Raw genomic sequence first — 17,500 nt, 5'->3', positions numbered from 1 at the left:
ACCGAAAATACTATTAACGAACTCAGCAAGGTACAGATTCTGTTAGCGTGCTTTATGCAAAACAAATATTGATGAAAAAGCAAATAAATATTGATACACAGTTTTCAGAAAGAGCAGAAGGAAGTTTCCCGGACGGTCGATCGAGAATAAAATATTTACGACATGAAAACAACATTAATTTTGAACCCTGAATATAGATCGTTTTCACTGCCACGCAATAAAAAAAATAAATCAAAAACTATCCAGTGCAAAACGCTAAGAAATTGTTATCTTATAGAAGATAAAGAAATAAGACACTTGTCCAAGTTTTAGGCCTCTGCGTTTCCCCAAACTTCAGATATTCGTCGAAATGTTTCGCAGGCCGGAAAATAGTGTAAACATCTGGAACTGACTTTGGCTATCTAGGCGACTGATTATCACTACTGAAAAAACAAGCATTTACATAAGCACTTTTCCTAATGCTCTAACTTCTAAAAGGGCTCAAAATCATGAGATAAGTATATATTTTTCAACAAACTTGATCGTAGCTTTGTGTCACGCACCTACATAATCCGGAAATTCAAAATGCTCTGGTTTCCAAACGAAGCACGCTATTGAGCTGTGAAATTGTCAACAGATATAGATATGCCGCCTCTTATGCCTGATGAGGATAAAAACTTTGGTGGATCTTTAGTTTTAGATTTTGGAAGGTGATGACGTCACGTGAAAGCGATCTATAGAATATAAAAAGTTACGATCAGCGACAAACATTTTGGGAGATTTTTGCTACGTTCAAGTAAATTGCAAAATCGAAAGTGACATGGCCGGAATTCAGCGGGCGCCGTGATTAAGTTACCGCGGCATGTTTACTCGCCAAACAGTGAAGCATCTGTGTCAAATGATGGCAAGATACCGGGTTTTTGTAAGTTTTTTTTTCTGTCAAGTGTTATAAAGTTTGACAATGAAATGAGCGAAGTCAAAACAAAGATCACAATCGCCCAACTCTTGTTTATGCAAAGTCAAAATTTACTCTCCAAGACGCGTACGACGTTATTTATCACCAGGTAATTCCATCATTTTGGAAATAGCAGCTACTTTATTATTCATCTGCGTCACTAGTTTTCACTGATTTTGGGCCTCATTTTGTTGAAACTCAAGCACGCTTCCAACAGGCCTGTGAACCCTTCCTGCTTACAGAGCAATACTAAAAAACTTCTCCCATATCACATTTGACCCTTAAGCTCGAAAATTCAATACACAACATGATATTATAATTCACAAAGGCAGAAAATACCACAGAATCCTTTTCCAGCGAAAATTTTATTGAAACAAACAACATATTTGCTCTTAGAGGCGAAAACCTCTTCCTATTTGATAGCGTGCGTGAAGACAAGAAACTCAATTGTGTCAAATTACCATGTACTTCAGGTAAATACTGCTCACTTTGATTTCGTCTCGACGGGCGATAGATTGTTGTCGAAGTCCAGTACTCGTCGCTTTTGAGATTCATGCCTAGTTTATCCAACTGACTTTCCATTATTGAGCTCCATAAGGGTATATTTTGTTTAAGGATCCACTAAAACGCCATTCGCGTTGCATGACTTTCGACGCCATTGCAGGCTAAGTTAATGATTCTACTGTGTCCACAAGAGAAATCTACGCAGTTCCACTACCCTCTCGATCCTAAGAAAATACGGGCAGAAGGCTCTTTACACAAAGACACTACTTACCAGGGGAGTGACAGGCAAGACTTTTACCGACACGGAAAAAAAAAAAAAAAAAAAGAAAACAAACAAACTAAACGTAGACCTCGACTGGGTTTGCCCATAGGCAACCCAGTAAAGAGTTGGTTTGTCCCATGAAAAGACGTTTAAACATTTTACCGCAAGATCTTGTGCTTATTCTTGGAGGTATTAAAAGGCGGATATCTATTTGTTATTTATTTGTTTGAGCAAATTGAAGTATTGGCAGCTATTCAGCTGATGTGGACCTGCTATACCCACCCACCCATATACTAACAGAGGACAGCCACAACATCCTTTCATCACAGTTTTTGCATGGCCAAAGTTTTGTAATAAATCAGTGAGAACAGGAGCAAAAATGACGTTGTTACAATAATGTATGTCTTTTGCAGATATTTTACCAGGGGATGTTGAATAATTTGTGTATGGCACAAGAAACAGTAGATCAGATGTTTCCAAGACTAAATGAGCTACTTCAAGTAAATGGTAAGAAAACAAATAAACAAGTGTAAAAAACTTAATCGTGTGACTAGCCAACGATGGAGCCCGTTAACATGGAATTCCTTGTGCCGTTTCGTACAGTTTTTTTTTTGTGGGAAAGCGCAGCCTTCTACGTTTAATGTAAGTGAAGATGTTAATAGTTTTGGCTCTTTATCATTGAGCAGAAATGTGGTTCAAGTGAATTAATTCAATCACAGGAGTGAAAACGCCCAAGAATTCGATTTGAAAAAAACTAAATGGGCGCGAAAATTTTTTTTTTTCAAAAACAAAAGGCTCACAATTATAATATTCTTATCCAATTGGAGAGGACGTCAGGGAGAGATTTAACACGCATGTAGAAACCCATTTTATTTCGAGTGTTGAGTGAAAACAGTTTTAAATTCCAAAGAAAAGACCCCATCGGTAGCACGTCAAATATCGCACTTTCCAGTCCACGTATGGCTCTTACATGTCCTCTTTGGAGAAAGAGAAGCAGGCAGTAATCACTTACTTGTTCATACATTTGGAAGTGAATGTTGTCCACACAAGGTACTCCCCACTGTCAAAACCCATGTTGCTTGACAAAATAAAAAGGACCTCTGGTGAGGGTCTGTCACGGTAAATCGTCAACATAATTGGTTTATTTGTTCCGGCATCGCATGCAGATCTTAACATTTTTGCTTTTTTAGGACAAAAGAAGAAGAACACGAACAAACAGTTTGGGAATTTTTTTAAAATTTCGTTGAACAGTACGAGTCTGTTTTGAAATGAAAGTACACTAATTTAAAGTCGTCGAGATTTATTTTTTCAAGACATGACATATGGGGCTATATAGATCTTTAGTGTAACCAAGGACGTCCCAAAAAATATTTGCTACAACGAAAGAGAGAAATTTTATTTTTAATCAACACAAACACACTTGAAGTCAGGGACTACGTTGTCTTTAAAGAGAAGTCGTTTTACCTTGGTTGTTGCAGGGGATTTTCTCAACCGCTTGAAAGCGAGTGAAGGAGAAGACACAATTGTCAACAGCATTGGGGATGTGTTGGAACATCAGGTTAGAGCTGGAGCCGCAATAAACAGAGAATTCATTTTGTGCTCTTAGAGGAATAGCAATAAAACCCAACAGTTTGAGGCGACTGCTTTTGAACGAAGCGGAGTCTTATTTGGTAGGGACTTAACAACGTAGGAAAGCAAGGAACATAATAACTCTCCCATTTCTTCTGTGAAATATGACTGAAATAACTTACACCGCATTCTTTGTCGTCTAATCGCAGTTTAGTGGAGAGAACAGCATAAACATGAAGTGTGCGTATGGTGAATTTTGTAGCCGCCACATCGAAAGTGTCGAGCTGTACAAGGTTAGCAACATGAATGACTGAACTCTTTGTTAACAAAAACCTTCTAGACCACTTTCATAAATGCCGACCACCTTTAGGTTCTTTTTTTATTTATATTCTTTAGACCTACTGGCCCCATTTTGAAACAAATATTCTTTGAAATTTGCTCGTCGTAGCGAGGCTAGAAAGGCTTACTATCATTAAAACAGAAGAATATTTTATTTGGCCGCCATTATGAAAGAGGTCTATATTACTGGTTTTGTGCCCGATCCTGTCGGCGATCTGCCAGTCGCGAAGCGTCTCGCACACGTCTGTATTGGGTACGCTGCAGCTGCATATGCGACCAGACTCGATTGACAGTCCGCTTTTCTTAACAACCCTGAACTCTTGTACAGACCATCGCGTATGGCACATTCCTTACTTAATTCAAAGTCTTAAGATCTGAGGCCCGTTTCTCGAAAGTCACGAAACTTTACGGGCCATTTTCCTGTGTCACAATCCCCTCTGTGTCTCAAGAACGGAGAGGATTTGAGTCGTCAAACTTCACAGTCAGCCCCCGTTCACACTAATGCGTTTTCGAAAACCTCCGTTTATATCATATAACAGTCCACACAGAAACAATCGAAAACGGAGGCCTACGAAAACGGAGGTTTTCGAAAACGCTTTTGAAAGTGGAGACTTTTGAAAACGGTGGTCTATCGTTGTAGTGTGGACGAGTGTGGACGGCGAAAACGGAGGTTTTCGAATACGCGTGACGTCATAATCTTGTGCATGCCTTACAGTTACCCGCGGGCCAAGACGTAATCAAAGCCTGGTAACAAAAACGCATCTTTAGATGTCCGTTTTCAGTTTCTAGTGTGGACGGCCGAATACCATGTGAAAACGCAAGTGTGGACGCAGATCTTTTTATCCGTTTTCAGGGAGCCGGAGGTTTTTGAAAACAGAGAATTTCGAAAAAGAATTAGTGTGAACGAGCCCTCTGTTTCCTTTTTGTTACCATGATTTGATATGATTTGATTTAATTTCGTTAGTGTCCCCAGTTAGTGCTCTAGTGCTATTATTATTATTATTATTATTATTATTATGATGATGATGATGATGATGATGATGATGATGATGATGTACTTCACATTAAATTATGGTGGCTGGTCCAAAAAATATGCCCTGCCTTTGTTAATATTTTCATTTCACCTTCTTATTATGTTTTCATTATTTCTTTCCTGACTAGCGGTTAATGCAAAAAGATAAGAAGTTTGCAGATTTTATGAAGGTACGCAACTCTAAGGAGTGTACTTTTTTTGACAAATGGAACTTTTTTGTTGGTTTTTATTTTACTTCAAAGCGGGAACATCGCGACGTCCTTTCGAAGTTTCTTCCACGGAATGCTTATCTTTGCGGGTGGTAGAGTAGATGTTTATTAAAGAGATGCATTATCAGTGGTGACTCAGGGGTGGTGGGTACTCGGAAACAATTCGAGTTCTCCTACCAAGAGTGGAACCAATGAGCTTCCGCCTACATTGTGGATGCTCTTCCATTGATCTCTACGGGAGACTCGTGAGAGCTAGACCACTGAACTACGTCGGTTCTTCCCCTAGGTTCGTGAAACAATTGTCTTGCTATACTGCTAGGACGAGTCACATATTCACTTACCGGCGTTAACATTAACTTATTCTTTTCGAACAGAAATGCAGTCTGAACAAGTACTGTAGACGATTATCTATCCCAGAGTGCATAACACTCGTCACTCAGAGGCTAACCAAGTATCCTATGCTTATTGAAGCAATCGTCAAAACCACCAAAGGTACGTCATCAAATAAGTCAGAGACAGGAAGAGCTTTTAGTTCTGAGTGCGCGCACTTGAAAAAACCCGACTTTTATACCTAATGCGCATGCTGAGAACAAAAAAAGTATTCCAGAGGTCCCTTTTTTCTACTAGTTTAACACGTACCTTGGGTTTTTTGCTTTATTAATTGTTCTATTTGGTTTGTTAGCCAAGATTCTTCTTTTGTTTTTATTCTAGAGGCAAAACCAGATTTCGTATCACTCAAGAACTCGATTACCCTTGTCAAGGTAGGCATGTGAATTTATCAAGGCTAACGTTTCTGGTTCATGAGTAGCATTTTCAACCTACTACCCAAATGATCTTGCCACCAGTCTTGCGTTTTTAATGTGTACAATTCACTTTTGTCTTACACAGCAAATTTTACAAAGCGTGGACGAAACGATAAAGGATCATGAAAAGCAAAAGGTTCGTCTGGGTGTAGATGTATTACTTCTGACGTTTGCTCCAGTGTTTCCTGGAAGGGCATTAAATTGATAACCTTTAATGTTGGCCCTATGCGCATGCTCTTTACCAATTACAATAACACTTCTTTTCTTATTCACCATTAGCAATTACAAGATCTCAGAATGAAGTTGGATTTGAAAGTGACTGTCACTTATGGAAAGAGCGGCAAGAAAGTCAAGGTAAACAGAGACTGACTCAGAGTCATCTGAATACGCGTCTTTGTCGTCTTACTCATAGTTTTTTTCGGTGGGTGCGTGAAAAACGATAGGGGAAGTCCCATAACGGCATTGCTGTTGATTGGACAAACCCCCAGGGTTCTAAGTTGAATTGATTGACTGCTAAGGATAAGTAACAAGAAAGATATTTGAAATACCGATGAGAGTGGACCGTCACATATCAGTTATCATTGTTAAGCGTGCGGCAACCACTAAACCCACAAGCGTGGACAAAATCGTTGAAACACTTTTTATTTATTTCTCCATATCGAAACAAATTTCTTTCCATTACATAAATCTTTTACTTACGAACCACCCTCCCCCCCCCCCAAAGAATGTTGTTCGATATCACGGTTAAATGTGCTTCTCATAAACAACATTGCTTTGGATGGGGAAGGGGGAGGGGGTATTTTAGGGCTTTTATTTTAGTTATTATCTAAAAGGACTAAACTTGAGAAAGGTCTCAACTAATTTTGTCCAAGATTGTAGCTTGAAAAAGGACATAAACCTGTGCCAATCCTCTCTCTTTTAGTGGAAAGGGAAGCAAGTAATGTTCAGGCAATATCCAACTTATTACACTTACTTCTTACACTTACTTATTTAGACTTACTTTTTACGTATAACCTACTCGAAGACCTTAAAGGGGCTAGGTCATGCTATTTTAGGTAATTTTGTTTAATTTTGTTAATTATGAGCTTAAAGCGTCAAATTGGCAGAGCAAGAGTCTTTCATTTGAAAAATCATGGCCACATAGCAACTGAGAATGATTTTCCAGCTGTGTAAATGACATTTTTATATAGACTGATATAACTTTGAAAAAAGGTGGGCCGACGCTTTTCAAATTTATCCAAATTCAATCCATTTCAATCCTCTCCAGTTTTGTCCATCCATGTCACTTCTTGGCTTCCCTGTGTTTTGTTAGAGTTCTTCTATAGTTTTGAACAGTTATTTTGATATTTTAGTTAACTCTATGACCATTCGATCAGTGCTGAAATTGCCTAAAATTGCGTGACCTAGCCCCTTTAACTAAAGAACAAACGATAGTACGATAGTACGCGTGCTGTGATCGGCTGAATTAGCTGGCCATATTCTACAGTACGGCCCGCTAAATTTGAAATTAAGATAAAACATTCTCTAGCAAGTTTTTATGTTGTTTCTGCTAGATAAACTAGTAAAACTGTTTGAATCTCGCAAGAAACTATTTCAAGCAGCCAACAAGATTTCGTTTTTCCGATTTTGACATGGCAGTTGAGACTTCTGCCTGACTTCAACTAGTTTCCTTTCCCACGCGGCTGATTACCACAGAGATATAATAAACATCTTACGAACCTCGTTTTCTCGGTCCTTACTTTAAAGTTACGGATCCTCGTTTTTGCCGTTGATTTATTATTCGCGCGCCTCTTGCTAGCTTGTGCCATAAATCAACAAGAAAAAACTCGGTCCGGTGTAATTTTATAGTTACACGGACCTCGAACTCGGTTAGTAGGAAGTATTTATGGGGAACGACAATAAACACTTGATTGTCTGTAGTTCGATTTCCCAGCTAGGGCGATACCCCAGTATATGATAAAAAAAAGTTTGTATTTATTAATTCTCGTTTGCTACTAAATTTACGGAACCACTAGAACACTTTCAAGATTATCGATGTAACGCTTTCAATAATTAGTGAAGATGTAAGGCATTCTATAGGAAGCGTGACTCTAAAGATATGGTATTTCCATAGAACATCGACTTGGCATCCAACACAAGTAAACTCATCCATGACGGCGTATTAATGTGGAAAACTGCCAGAGGAAAACTGAATGGTACGTATCACAGACCGCAATCTGTCGTCACAACGCTGATATACTCATGAACATAAATTTGAAATTTGATCCACCTCCCAAAAATGTTACAGTACAGTGTGGAAAAATGTACCACGCATCCTTGCAATGGATAAAATGGCTCAAACACTATATTGGTCATGCGCAACCGCTGAATATAACTGCTGATTTTGTGAACAGTCGTCAAGGGCTCAAGACTAAAACAGATTTCTGAATGACATCCCAACAAGAACTATGTAAAAACAATGAATAAAACACAAACGTGCTCCATATGAACTAACGTGTAACTCTGCAGGGATAAGCGAAAGAAGTTGTAAACGGACTTTAGCATTGAACTTTATTTTCCTTATTCTAAAGTTACGCCAGCTTTATTAGGCCAATGATAATTTGTTGCGATCCATTTTTTTTTCTGGAAACACCCATAACATTTCGCATCATTAATACAGTCCGCATACAGCATGCACATGACTAGACACTCTTTGCAAAAGGACTCTGGTGGGAAGTCGCGCCATTTTACAATTTTTAATTGGTAAGTTACACGTAACCGTTCTTTATTTTATCCTCAGAGACCCGCGTGTTGATCATGGAAGACATGTTAGTTTTCCTTCAGGAGAAAGACCAAAAATACAGCCTTTTGTCATTGGATCAGAAGGTCAAGTTACTTTACAGTAACTGATTTTTTTTTTTTTTTTTTTACGCCTTCATGCACAACTTTGTTTGTGAGTTATGTGCGTTCTTACCTGATCTCAATGCCTTTGTGAGTACGCGCTCCGGATGAGTTTGGTTTCTTTCTCAGCGAGTTATTGTTATGCTGGTAATCCAAATTTGACAAACTGCGGTAATCGAACGGGTATGCCAGAAATACTTTTTGAAGGGCCAAATTTTACGGCAGAAATGCATTCGGTTTGTCCGTATTTAAGTAAAGATTTCGTTCTTGTGAAAAAAAAGTCGGCTTTGTGTTCCGCACATTTTGAGGCGTTTAAAATGAGATCAACAAGTTGAATGAACGCGGCATCTTGAAAGGAGGAGGGGTTTACTTTCATTGATCTTCATTGCTCTTTATGGGATGTGCTCGAAAAGATTCATTTATGCAACGCGCAGTCCGAATGGCGACATTTCGAAAGCAAAAAAAAAAACAGAGGCGAGATTTGTTTCTTTTATCGTCATTGTTTTACTCAAGTGCAAACATGAACTGGAACATGAACTTTAAACCGTGCGAACAAATTCCGAAACAAGTCCATTAATTGAAATTGAAACAAGAGACATTGTTTTTGAAGTTTTCGTCATTTGTGAGAATGTCAAAACGAAAGTAATTTCCAAATACCGTAGTCAAATCATAGTCCACGAAGCGCGAGACTTGAAATTCACAAGTGTTCTTTGAGTTTGTACGGTGGTTTTTTGCAAGTTATGTTGCATTTTTTATGCACCCATTTTTTTCGGCCTGAGTGTCGTGTATAAATAGCTTTTAGCATTGTAAATGTCGAATGAGAGTCTTAAGAGAAATTTGGTGTTCCATCCTCCCACCCCTGCCTTGTGTCCTGTCAAATGTAACTGTTACCCCACCCCGCGGGCAAAGTTAGTCACTAATCGCTTCGACCGAAGATATAAATTTCCCGCTCGTGTAGAAATTTAAATTCTAAATCCCCTGGGCATTTAGTAAGTTATTGTCTTAACCGCTTATTATATTAGCGAAAAATGGCAAATATGGCCTGTGCAACACCCGTCGACAATGCCTATTGTTTAAGAAATGTCCCCGCTTATCTTGATCCGCAAGTAGTTCTACAATTATCTCTTTGCATTTAGGCTCCGGTTATAAGGCTAAAGAATTTGATGGTGCGCGAGGTTGCAATTGACCGAAGGGCCATTTTTCTTGTGAGTACCAGTCAACAGGGACCCGAGATGTACGAGATAGTCTGTGACTCCCCTGAGGAAAAGAAACGGTTAGTTGAAACCCCGAAGTTCACTCAATTGATGGTCGTATTTTTAATTGCGGTAAGTGGTTTAATGATATTTGTACTATGCGTTTTCAGGTGGATGGATATCATAAGAGAAGCTGCGGCAAATGCGCCTGAAGATGACAGTAAGTAATAATTTTCTGTTTCACTGTTTTCTGCAAGAACACCGAAATTTGAAGCCATGCCAGTTCTGTGCTGTACCCATTTCCACCGCGAAGCCACAGACCATATAGCTTAAAAGTTCCATTTTATTTTGTTTAGACCCAGATGACGGTCTCATTAGAACGGCAGCTGGCGAAAGGAGAAAGATCATAGTTCGAAGGGCAAGCGTGCTGATTGGTGGGTATTGCGTCGGCAATATTGCGTATTGCGTATTGTGGGTATTGCGTCGTCTTCGTTCCCCGTTGATCACTGATTTAAATTTGGTCTTTGCATTGACAAGAGTTTTGTTTCCTTGCAGATCAAGTTCAAAACAAAGAGCTTGAAGACGTGGACAGGAGAAAGAATCTTGCAGAAATACAGGTACGTGGTTGTAACTACGCCCGAGTCTATGTCACGCACTTTTTTTTTTAATTTTGTAATCATCCAATCAACATTAGCCTGCATCAGTTTCATATGCATGGGTCTTTGTGTCCCCGAATAAGGAAGAGTGGTTATGGATTAAAGTAAATAAGGGGGAGGGCGGGGTGGTGAAATTCTGAAACAGGCTGTCACGATGAAAACGCTTGTTTGGTTTGTTTGACGGACATGAACAACCTTTTAATTTTTTCTGCTTAAATAGGAACTTGTTTGTCAAATAGAAGACTTCGAGAAGGTATGTAACTAACGTTTTTTCAAGTCATATCAGATGTTTTCTAAAGTACGTTATTGAGTCTTATTCGGATATTGTTTACTTTTCTTTCAGTCCAAACTGGAAGTGGAAAAAAGAGAAGAATTGTCTAAAACGAAGTATGTTTTTCAATCAAGGTCCTTTGAAAGAAATGGAATTTTCGAAGATTGTAGATAACACACTTTACTTTAAAATCGTAAATAGAGCACTTTAGCGCACTTAGACCTACTGCCCTCATTTTGAAACAAAAATCCTTTTAAAATTTTTTCATCGTAGCAATGCTAGAGAGGCTTATTGGCATTAAAACAGAAGAATGTTTTATTTGACTGCCATTCTAAAGAGGTTTATGGTTATGGTTTATGGTGTTTAGACCCCGACAAAAAAGACTCTGCTATGATTTTGACATCTTCATTAATGGGGAAGCGTTAACCCAAGTCTCAGAGACCCTATTCCTCGGTGTTTTACTGGACGATTGTCTCTCCTAGTACTGGTAATCTCCCTCCTAAATTTCACTCTTTTTTCTCCGTTAATAATAGTATTCATAGTTGCAACACAAGGCACGCCTCCTTTTTTCGGCTACCCCTTTGGAGGACAAACATAAGGCAGTTTTCTATATCCTTTCAAGGCCCTAAATCTTTCAATACCCTTAGTTCTGAAATTAAAAATTCCCCAACTCGAATGTCCCTGAAACACAAGCTGAAAGATTTTTTAATCAACAACTATTAACTTCTTCCTTTCCTTTTTTATTTCCTCTTCGATCCAACTCTTGTGTCACACCTGACTTAACGTCTTGCTCTATATTTGTGTTATTTAATTCTTTCTGTTTTGGGAGGAAACCTAACCTTGTATAAGCTTCGTGGTTTCTTTTAGGTTTCCTCGCCATATATATTATCTTAACTTTAAATGTAAATTTATTGTAATGTGGCAAAATGTAACAAAAATGTAAATGTAATGGTTTGAACCCAGGAGTTATATCACAATTAAGTGAAGTGTTGACTGACGTTTCGACAACCTGAGCGAAAGTCATCTTCAGAGTCAAGGGACTTCTTGACTCTGAAGATAACTTCCGCTTAGGTTATGGAAACGTCAGTCAGGACCACACTCATCCGGACGATCATACTTCACTTGATTGTCATAGTTTGCTTTAGTGTCTATGATCCCATTGACAAGAAGAGTTGTTATTCTTTTTTATAGGGAGTCACTGGTGGCCGCTGTACTTCAGGTCCAATCGACAGTATCTAACGTGGAGCCCTTGCCGGAAGAGTCAAAAAGTGGTACCAAAGGAAGCATCCCATCTTTGGATGTTCCTGGAAACGTGCCAAGTTCTGGTCCCAAAAGGGCTGAAACTTTCAGTGGTTTTGATACGAAACTGAAACCTGACAACATAAACCGAGCAAGCTCCATGAGAGTGCCCGAGAGGCCTGGACTGGGTACTAGCTTCCCGTCACGGCAGCTTCCTGCTACAGGTGTATTAACAGGAGAAAGCCCAAAGCTTAAACACAAACGAAAGACCAGTGGTGGTGGTTGGCCCTTCCTCCCCAAGAGTAATAACAAAGAGGACAAAGAGCAGAGTGTAGAAAAAGGTACTGGCAAAAGGACACTAGGTTGACCAGGATACATAAGGACCAAGAACTATAAACCGTAGGCCGTAGCTGCCAAAACTTCAACCTTCTCAAAAAATAAATAACAAACAAGCAAACAAATGTAAGAGACTTTTTTGCATATGTATGTGTGATGCGATACGCAAACGTCATTCGCAAGCATACGAAGGTACGTGCATTGTCATCAAGCGGAGGGATTAGAGTAAGTTTAGAGAAACTATTAAGCTGGGTGGTTTCAAACAGAAAATGTTTTTCTTGCAGGTGATGTAGCCTCTGACTCGGCCTCTTCATCTCCCAATGAAACTCCTTCTCCTTCACCGGTTCCTGGACGAGAGGTCAGTTTTGTTGAAGTTCTGGTTTTATGACATTAGTTTCTGCAAGTGTGGTAATGTAGGGAGGGGCTTGTTGTGAAATCCAGTCCACACGATAGAAACTAGAGTCGCTCGACCCTTCTTGGTGAAGATTTTCAAGCTGTGGGAACCGACCTCTGAAATTTGATATTTGTCAAGCGTGAAAGTAGTTGAGGATTTCTGTAGAAGCAGGTGTGCACTCCGAAAGTAATAAATCCTTTGTGTGTACTTTTTCAACAGACTGAAGGAGCAAGTGATAGCGACAGGTAAATACAAGTTCATCACCTATACGTTTAAAATGGATCCTTTAGTTCAGAAAGAGCGAAGCAAGTGATCATGGGTCTACTTGAAACCCCATCTCCTAAATGACAGATGTTTTCCAACGCGCGTACGCGTGATTAATTCACAAAGTAACTTTAGGAAATGACGTTAGCCGTTGGTGTACTTTTCTGGGTGGATGCAAGAGGGAATTGCAACGTCAAGCCCCCTTTTGTGGGACACCGTTTGCGTGTTAGGGAATTTCGGTGTGTTTGGCGTAGGGTTAATTTTAAGTATTGTAGCTGTTTTTCTACTTTAAGAAATATTAAGGGAGGTTTTGGAGGCAATCGCTGCTAACGCTGGATGATGAACACATTTTCCTGACGGTCAAAGTTTGAGAAGGGTGGCGAATGGTATCTTTAAAGTCTTGGCACTCGCAAACTATTCATCCGATCTTGAAATTTCGACAGCCTTTGCGAAGAGTCTCAAAGTCTCGTTTATATTGCATTTATTTCAGTGTGAAGTCTTGCATGTTTTGGTCTCGGTCTCGGATTCGCAAACAAGGGTCTTGGCGTGTCGTCGAGTCTCGGATTTTATCATTCGTTGATGATAACCAGAGGCAGGGACGTTTTGAGCCAGGAAATACAGCCACCCCTCGTCACTATTTGTTGGCACGACAGGTGGCTATATTTGCTGGCTAGAGCGTTCGTGACCACTATTGCTTGGGAGAAACGCCCCCTCTGACGGAGAGTTTCTCTGTCCACCACTTAATACGAACCATATTTTCTAATCGGCGAAGGAGTCCGTAGGGAAACGGTCTTTGCCAACAAACGTCAGGAACAAAATTAAAGATCATTTTCACAAGTTGTAGTGTAATTTGATAAAAACAAGGATACAATACAATACGATACAAACTTAATTGACCACTCCCCATGGGGGCTTTTCAGGGCCAATGAAACAACCAACGTAACGACAGCGAGGTGATCTGGTGACGTAATTCGGAGGACTGGGGAGAAAAATTTTAACGCCGTATCCCACAACCGCGCGCGGCCTTATTTTCGAATTCAACATGGCAGAAGAGAGGTTAGATCTTGTCAAGTCTACTTGAATGTTCATTCAGTAACAGGAAATGTGGTAGACACGTAATGATCTGTTGAGTTTTAACGATGGCAATACTGCAGGAAGTTTGGAAAACAACACCAAAGGCCGCGCGCGGTTGTGGGATACGGCGTTAAAATTTTTCTTCTCAGTCCTCCAAATTATGTCACCAGATCACCTGGAGAATACAGCAACAATAACTGTTAAGAATCCCAACTGGCCGGAGGCAAACCATTTGGCTCTTTACGAGTGCAGCCGAGAGGTTGAACCAGGGACTACCAGGAACAAATTCAACGAGTGGTCAGAACGAGTTTTGAACCTGGGAACTCCGGATCTCAAGGCAATTGACCATTTTCACATTCCCCATAATACACTTTGTTTGGCCCCCAAATTTTGCATAAACCATTGAATTCAAACACTCCTGGGAATATGCAGTGTCCCAAGAGCATTTAAAAACAATGGTTTATGCAAAATTTGGGGGGCAAACAAAGTGTATTATGGGGAATGTGAAAATGCTCAATCGTCCTTGATGAAGCTTCAGATTCCCAAGCTTGGTTATTACTCTCAAATCCTAAGAGTGGGTTCTTCCATAAAATAATCCAAGGTAGAAGATAACTACAAAGGCGTAAGTTGTATCGATCAATCTGCCGTGATAGCTGTTCACATAAAAACCCTGGCGACGATCAGACTGCCTTTGTCGCCGGATTAAATCCTATTTGAGGGATGTAGACCTTTGAATGACCTGCGTTAAAATTAAATAGAGGCGAGATCTGACGGATGTGCTTGTCATTAGCTCTAGACACCGGCCTTGTCCGTCTCGACAGAATTTTGGTTAGTGACTATCTCGTACTTTCTTCGGACACTGTCAGTAATATTGGTGTAGTTATTGACAACAGTTTGTTGCTAGACAAATATCTAACCACCTTGTACCATTCAAGATCTTCTGATAGTACAAAACCGCTTGGTCACCCTTTTGTCATAATCTTTTTTTTTTTCAATTGGACAATTGCAACTCGCTATTTATCCGTCTTCCTAAGTATTTGACCCAAATATGACAATTGACGCATTTAAAACTGTGCTCTGCGGCTCATAACCAAACATCTTGGGGTTGTTCACGTTTCTCCTTTTTATTAAGGGATCATACAATATTTTTTGTTGACGTCTAAGGCAATAAATAATCTTGTGGCCCTCTATATCTTTATTGGTCCGCCTTGACCATTCAGGAAACCTTAAGGCCGACGACAACTTTGTTTTAGGAGTTCTATGATAACAGAGCTTCGAATGGTCTTCCTTTGTGCATTTTAAGTAGCCCGTCATCCTTCAAAGACTCTACATGTCACTATATAAATAGTTATTGTGTTACTGTTGTCGCGGAAAGTCGTGAAGTTTCAAACGCAAAAAAAGAAACTTGCATGATCCATGATACTAATCTGTATTTTCTGTTATAGTGCAACCAGGAGTGCTCGTATTAGACCAGTACGAGAACGAAGCGATTTGTCACCGCCACCGCAGTCAAAGCTTGAATCGCTTCAAAGTAGGCTCAGATCTGCACCTAAAGAAGGGGGACTAGGACTAGCTTATATTTCGTCTCCGCGCTCTCATCGCCAGGCCCGCCTTCTTCCTGGCCAGGATGAGGGGGACAGGGTTCGACAACAATCAGATAAAAGTCCAAGTGCAGCAGCAGCACCAGATGTTATCTATTTCTGAGTAGGTGAGTTAAAGCTAAGGTTGGGTTGTGTTTATCAGACAGACGATGTTATCATTCTTAAGCCGAAAATTGGAGACGACTAGACTCTAAGTCCACACATTTGATGATTTATATGGCGTCTCAGACTTGTACGACAAAATTGTTATTTTAGTATTTTTTCTTGATGAATACGGTTTAACGAGTTACTACACGCTAAATCAAATGACCAAGTTTCGAAAGTTTGATCAACTGCATACAGCAATTAGTATTTCGTGTAAGGTGATTTATAAAACGGCCGGTACTTTTTTAGGAAGTTGGAAGGTAAAATAGTATTTCTGATGTGTTACTTTGTGAGAAAGGCATATCCAGTCACGATTATCGAAAATAGTTACCCAAAACAGTACTTGGTAATGTGGACAAATGATGCTAAATCGGAAAAAATCAGCCGGCTTTCGGGGACAATTTTTCATACATATCCTGTTTTAAGTCGTCAGATAGACTTAGAGGATCACAAACGTTTTTTATTTTTCACATTCTCAGCAGGCCTTAGGCACCGTTATTGAGTTTTCTTTTGTTTCTTCGCAGATGTGCCTGTTTTTTAGAGGACTTCTGAGCATACTGAAGCAACCGGTTCCCATAGGCCTGTGTCTGCCGGGCGATGAGGATATTCATCTTATTGTTAATTAAGCTCCTTGGCGGCTCGATAAGTAAACAAACAGAACATTTAACTGAACTTATAACAAACGGAAAGATGCTTCAGAGTTAGCTTCTTAGCTCGTTGTAAAACGCAAAAGTAGTTCTGTATATTGGGTAACGGTAATTCACGATCTGGCTCTCTTTCTTTATGGTTTCTTTCACCTTCTTTTTCTGTACAAAAGGACAAGATTAGTCCGCTTTACGGTTCGATTAAGGATACTTCGTGTAAAGTGAACTAAAGTAGATAACCTCCTTCGAGATATACCTTTGTAGGTTTTATATTTCACCCGTTCGTTGAAAAGTGTATAGAGCATATTTTTGTACCATCGTACATTTGATTTAATTCTTTGCCTTGGAATGTATTTGAAACCATAACTGTAGATTTTAGTAATAGAAATAAAAGTAGTCTGACAATGTCATATTTTGTAGTTACTCGCTATTTGTAGGTAGCAACACTGTCATCACCTGCAAGGCCGACAGCTATCTGAAAGACCTAAAAAAATCCAGAACGTACAATTGGCAGCAGTGGGCTGCTTGTGGATATTACCCCACCAATTATTAATACAACTACAGTCCCTGGGCTTACCGAAATTTGCGTCAAGACCAACCTCACATGGGAGTATCGCATACATATTTGGCTCAGCAATTTCACAGCCTTACAAGTAGAAAGCACGTTTTTTTGCTAACCGTGAGGATTTGTGACTGAATTAAGGCCGTTAATATTGTCACGTTTTCTTTTCAGCTACGAATTATAGATGCTCTAATGTCTACTCTTCATTTTCTTCTCGCAAATCGACTCTGAGCGATGGCAAGCTCTCTGCGTTGCTTTTTGTGGTCTGGCATATAATATGGGCCACTCTGATAAAAACGACGCACTTACACATTCAAAATAATAATAATAATAATAATAACACGGCAAGGATTCTTAGGAAGGTCCTAGAAGTTTGAGGAGACTTGTTGTCACCAAGCTTCCTGGAGTACGGAAGTTCCATTGGAAGTCCAATGTGCGAAAACAAGATAATAATAATAATAATAATGATATTCAATACTAATGAGAATAAATTAATACTAATAGGACCAAACGATACTATGCTATACTATATTATATTTAAAACACTCGATACTAGAAAATTCAATAGCTGCACAAAGCCAAAAAGGCA

General features: G+C 39.5%; 1 protein-coding gene across 3 annotated transcripts in view; it reads left to right on the top strand.

Moving 5' to 3' along the window:
* LOC138030092 (rho guanine nucleotide exchange factor 28-like) overlaps nucleotides 1–16,759 on the top strand; it is a 61,243-nt gene extending 44,484 nt beyond the window's left edge. For all 3 annotated transcript variants that reach the window (XM_068877972.1, XM_068877963.1, XM_068877954.1), the window contains 21 exons: nucleotides 2,114–2,207; nucleotides 3,179–3,258; nucleotides 3,479–3,562; nucleotides 4,770–4,811; nucleotides 5,225–5,342; nucleotides 5,562–5,611; nucleotides 5,739–5,789; nucleotides 5,933–6,007; nucleotides 7,767–7,848; nucleotides 8,433–8,518; nucleotides 9,670–9,806; nucleotides 9,897–9,946; nucleotides 10,083–10,160; nucleotides 10,282–10,343; nucleotides 10,603–10,635; nucleotides 10,726–10,769; nucleotides 11,845–12,233; nucleotides 12,513–12,586; nucleotides 12,842–12,867; nucleotides 15,406–15,668; nucleotides 16,230–16,759. In XM_068877972.1, the coding sequence (XP_068734073.1) occupies nucleotides 2,114–2,207; nucleotides 3,179–3,258; nucleotides 3,479–3,562; nucleotides 4,770–4,811; nucleotides 5,225–5,342; nucleotides 5,562–5,611; nucleotides 5,739–5,789; nucleotides 5,933–6,007; nucleotides 7,767–7,848; nucleotides 8,433–8,518; nucleotides 9,670–9,806; nucleotides 9,897–9,946; nucleotides 10,083–10,160; nucleotides 10,282–10,343; nucleotides 10,603–10,635; nucleotides 10,726–10,769; nucleotides 11,845–12,233; nucleotides 12,513–12,586; nucleotides 12,842–12,867; nucleotides 15,406–15,664 (1,914 nt within the window). In that variant the 3' untranslated portion in view covers nucleotides 15,665–15,668; nucleotides 16,230–16,759. The remainder of the gene's footprint in view (nucleotides 1–2,113; nucleotides 2,208–3,178; nucleotides 3,259–3,478; nucleotides 3,563–4,769; nucleotides 4,812–5,224; nucleotides 5,343–5,561; nucleotides 5,612–5,738; nucleotides 5,790–5,932; nucleotides 6,008–7,766; nucleotides 7,849–8,432; nucleotides 8,519–9,669; nucleotides 9,807–9,896; nucleotides 9,947–10,082; nucleotides 10,161–10,281; nucleotides 10,344–10,602; nucleotides 10,636–10,725; nucleotides 10,770–11,844; nucleotides 12,234–12,512; nucleotides 12,587–12,841; nucleotides 12,868–15,405; nucleotides 15,669–16,229) is intronic.
* Nucleotides 16,760–17,500: the final 741 nt, after the last annotated feature.

The sequence above is a fragment of the Montipora capricornis genome, chromosome 2, assembly GCF_036669925.1.
Source record: "Montipora capricornis isolate CH-2021 chromosome 2, ASM3666992v2, whole genome shotgun sequence".
Lineage (NCBI taxonomy): Eukaryota > Metazoa > Cnidaria > Anthozoa > Scleractinia > Acroporidae > Montipora > Montipora capricornis.
Note: the sequence above shows the minus strand (reverse complement) of the source record. Positions and strands in the feature narration are given on the sequence as shown.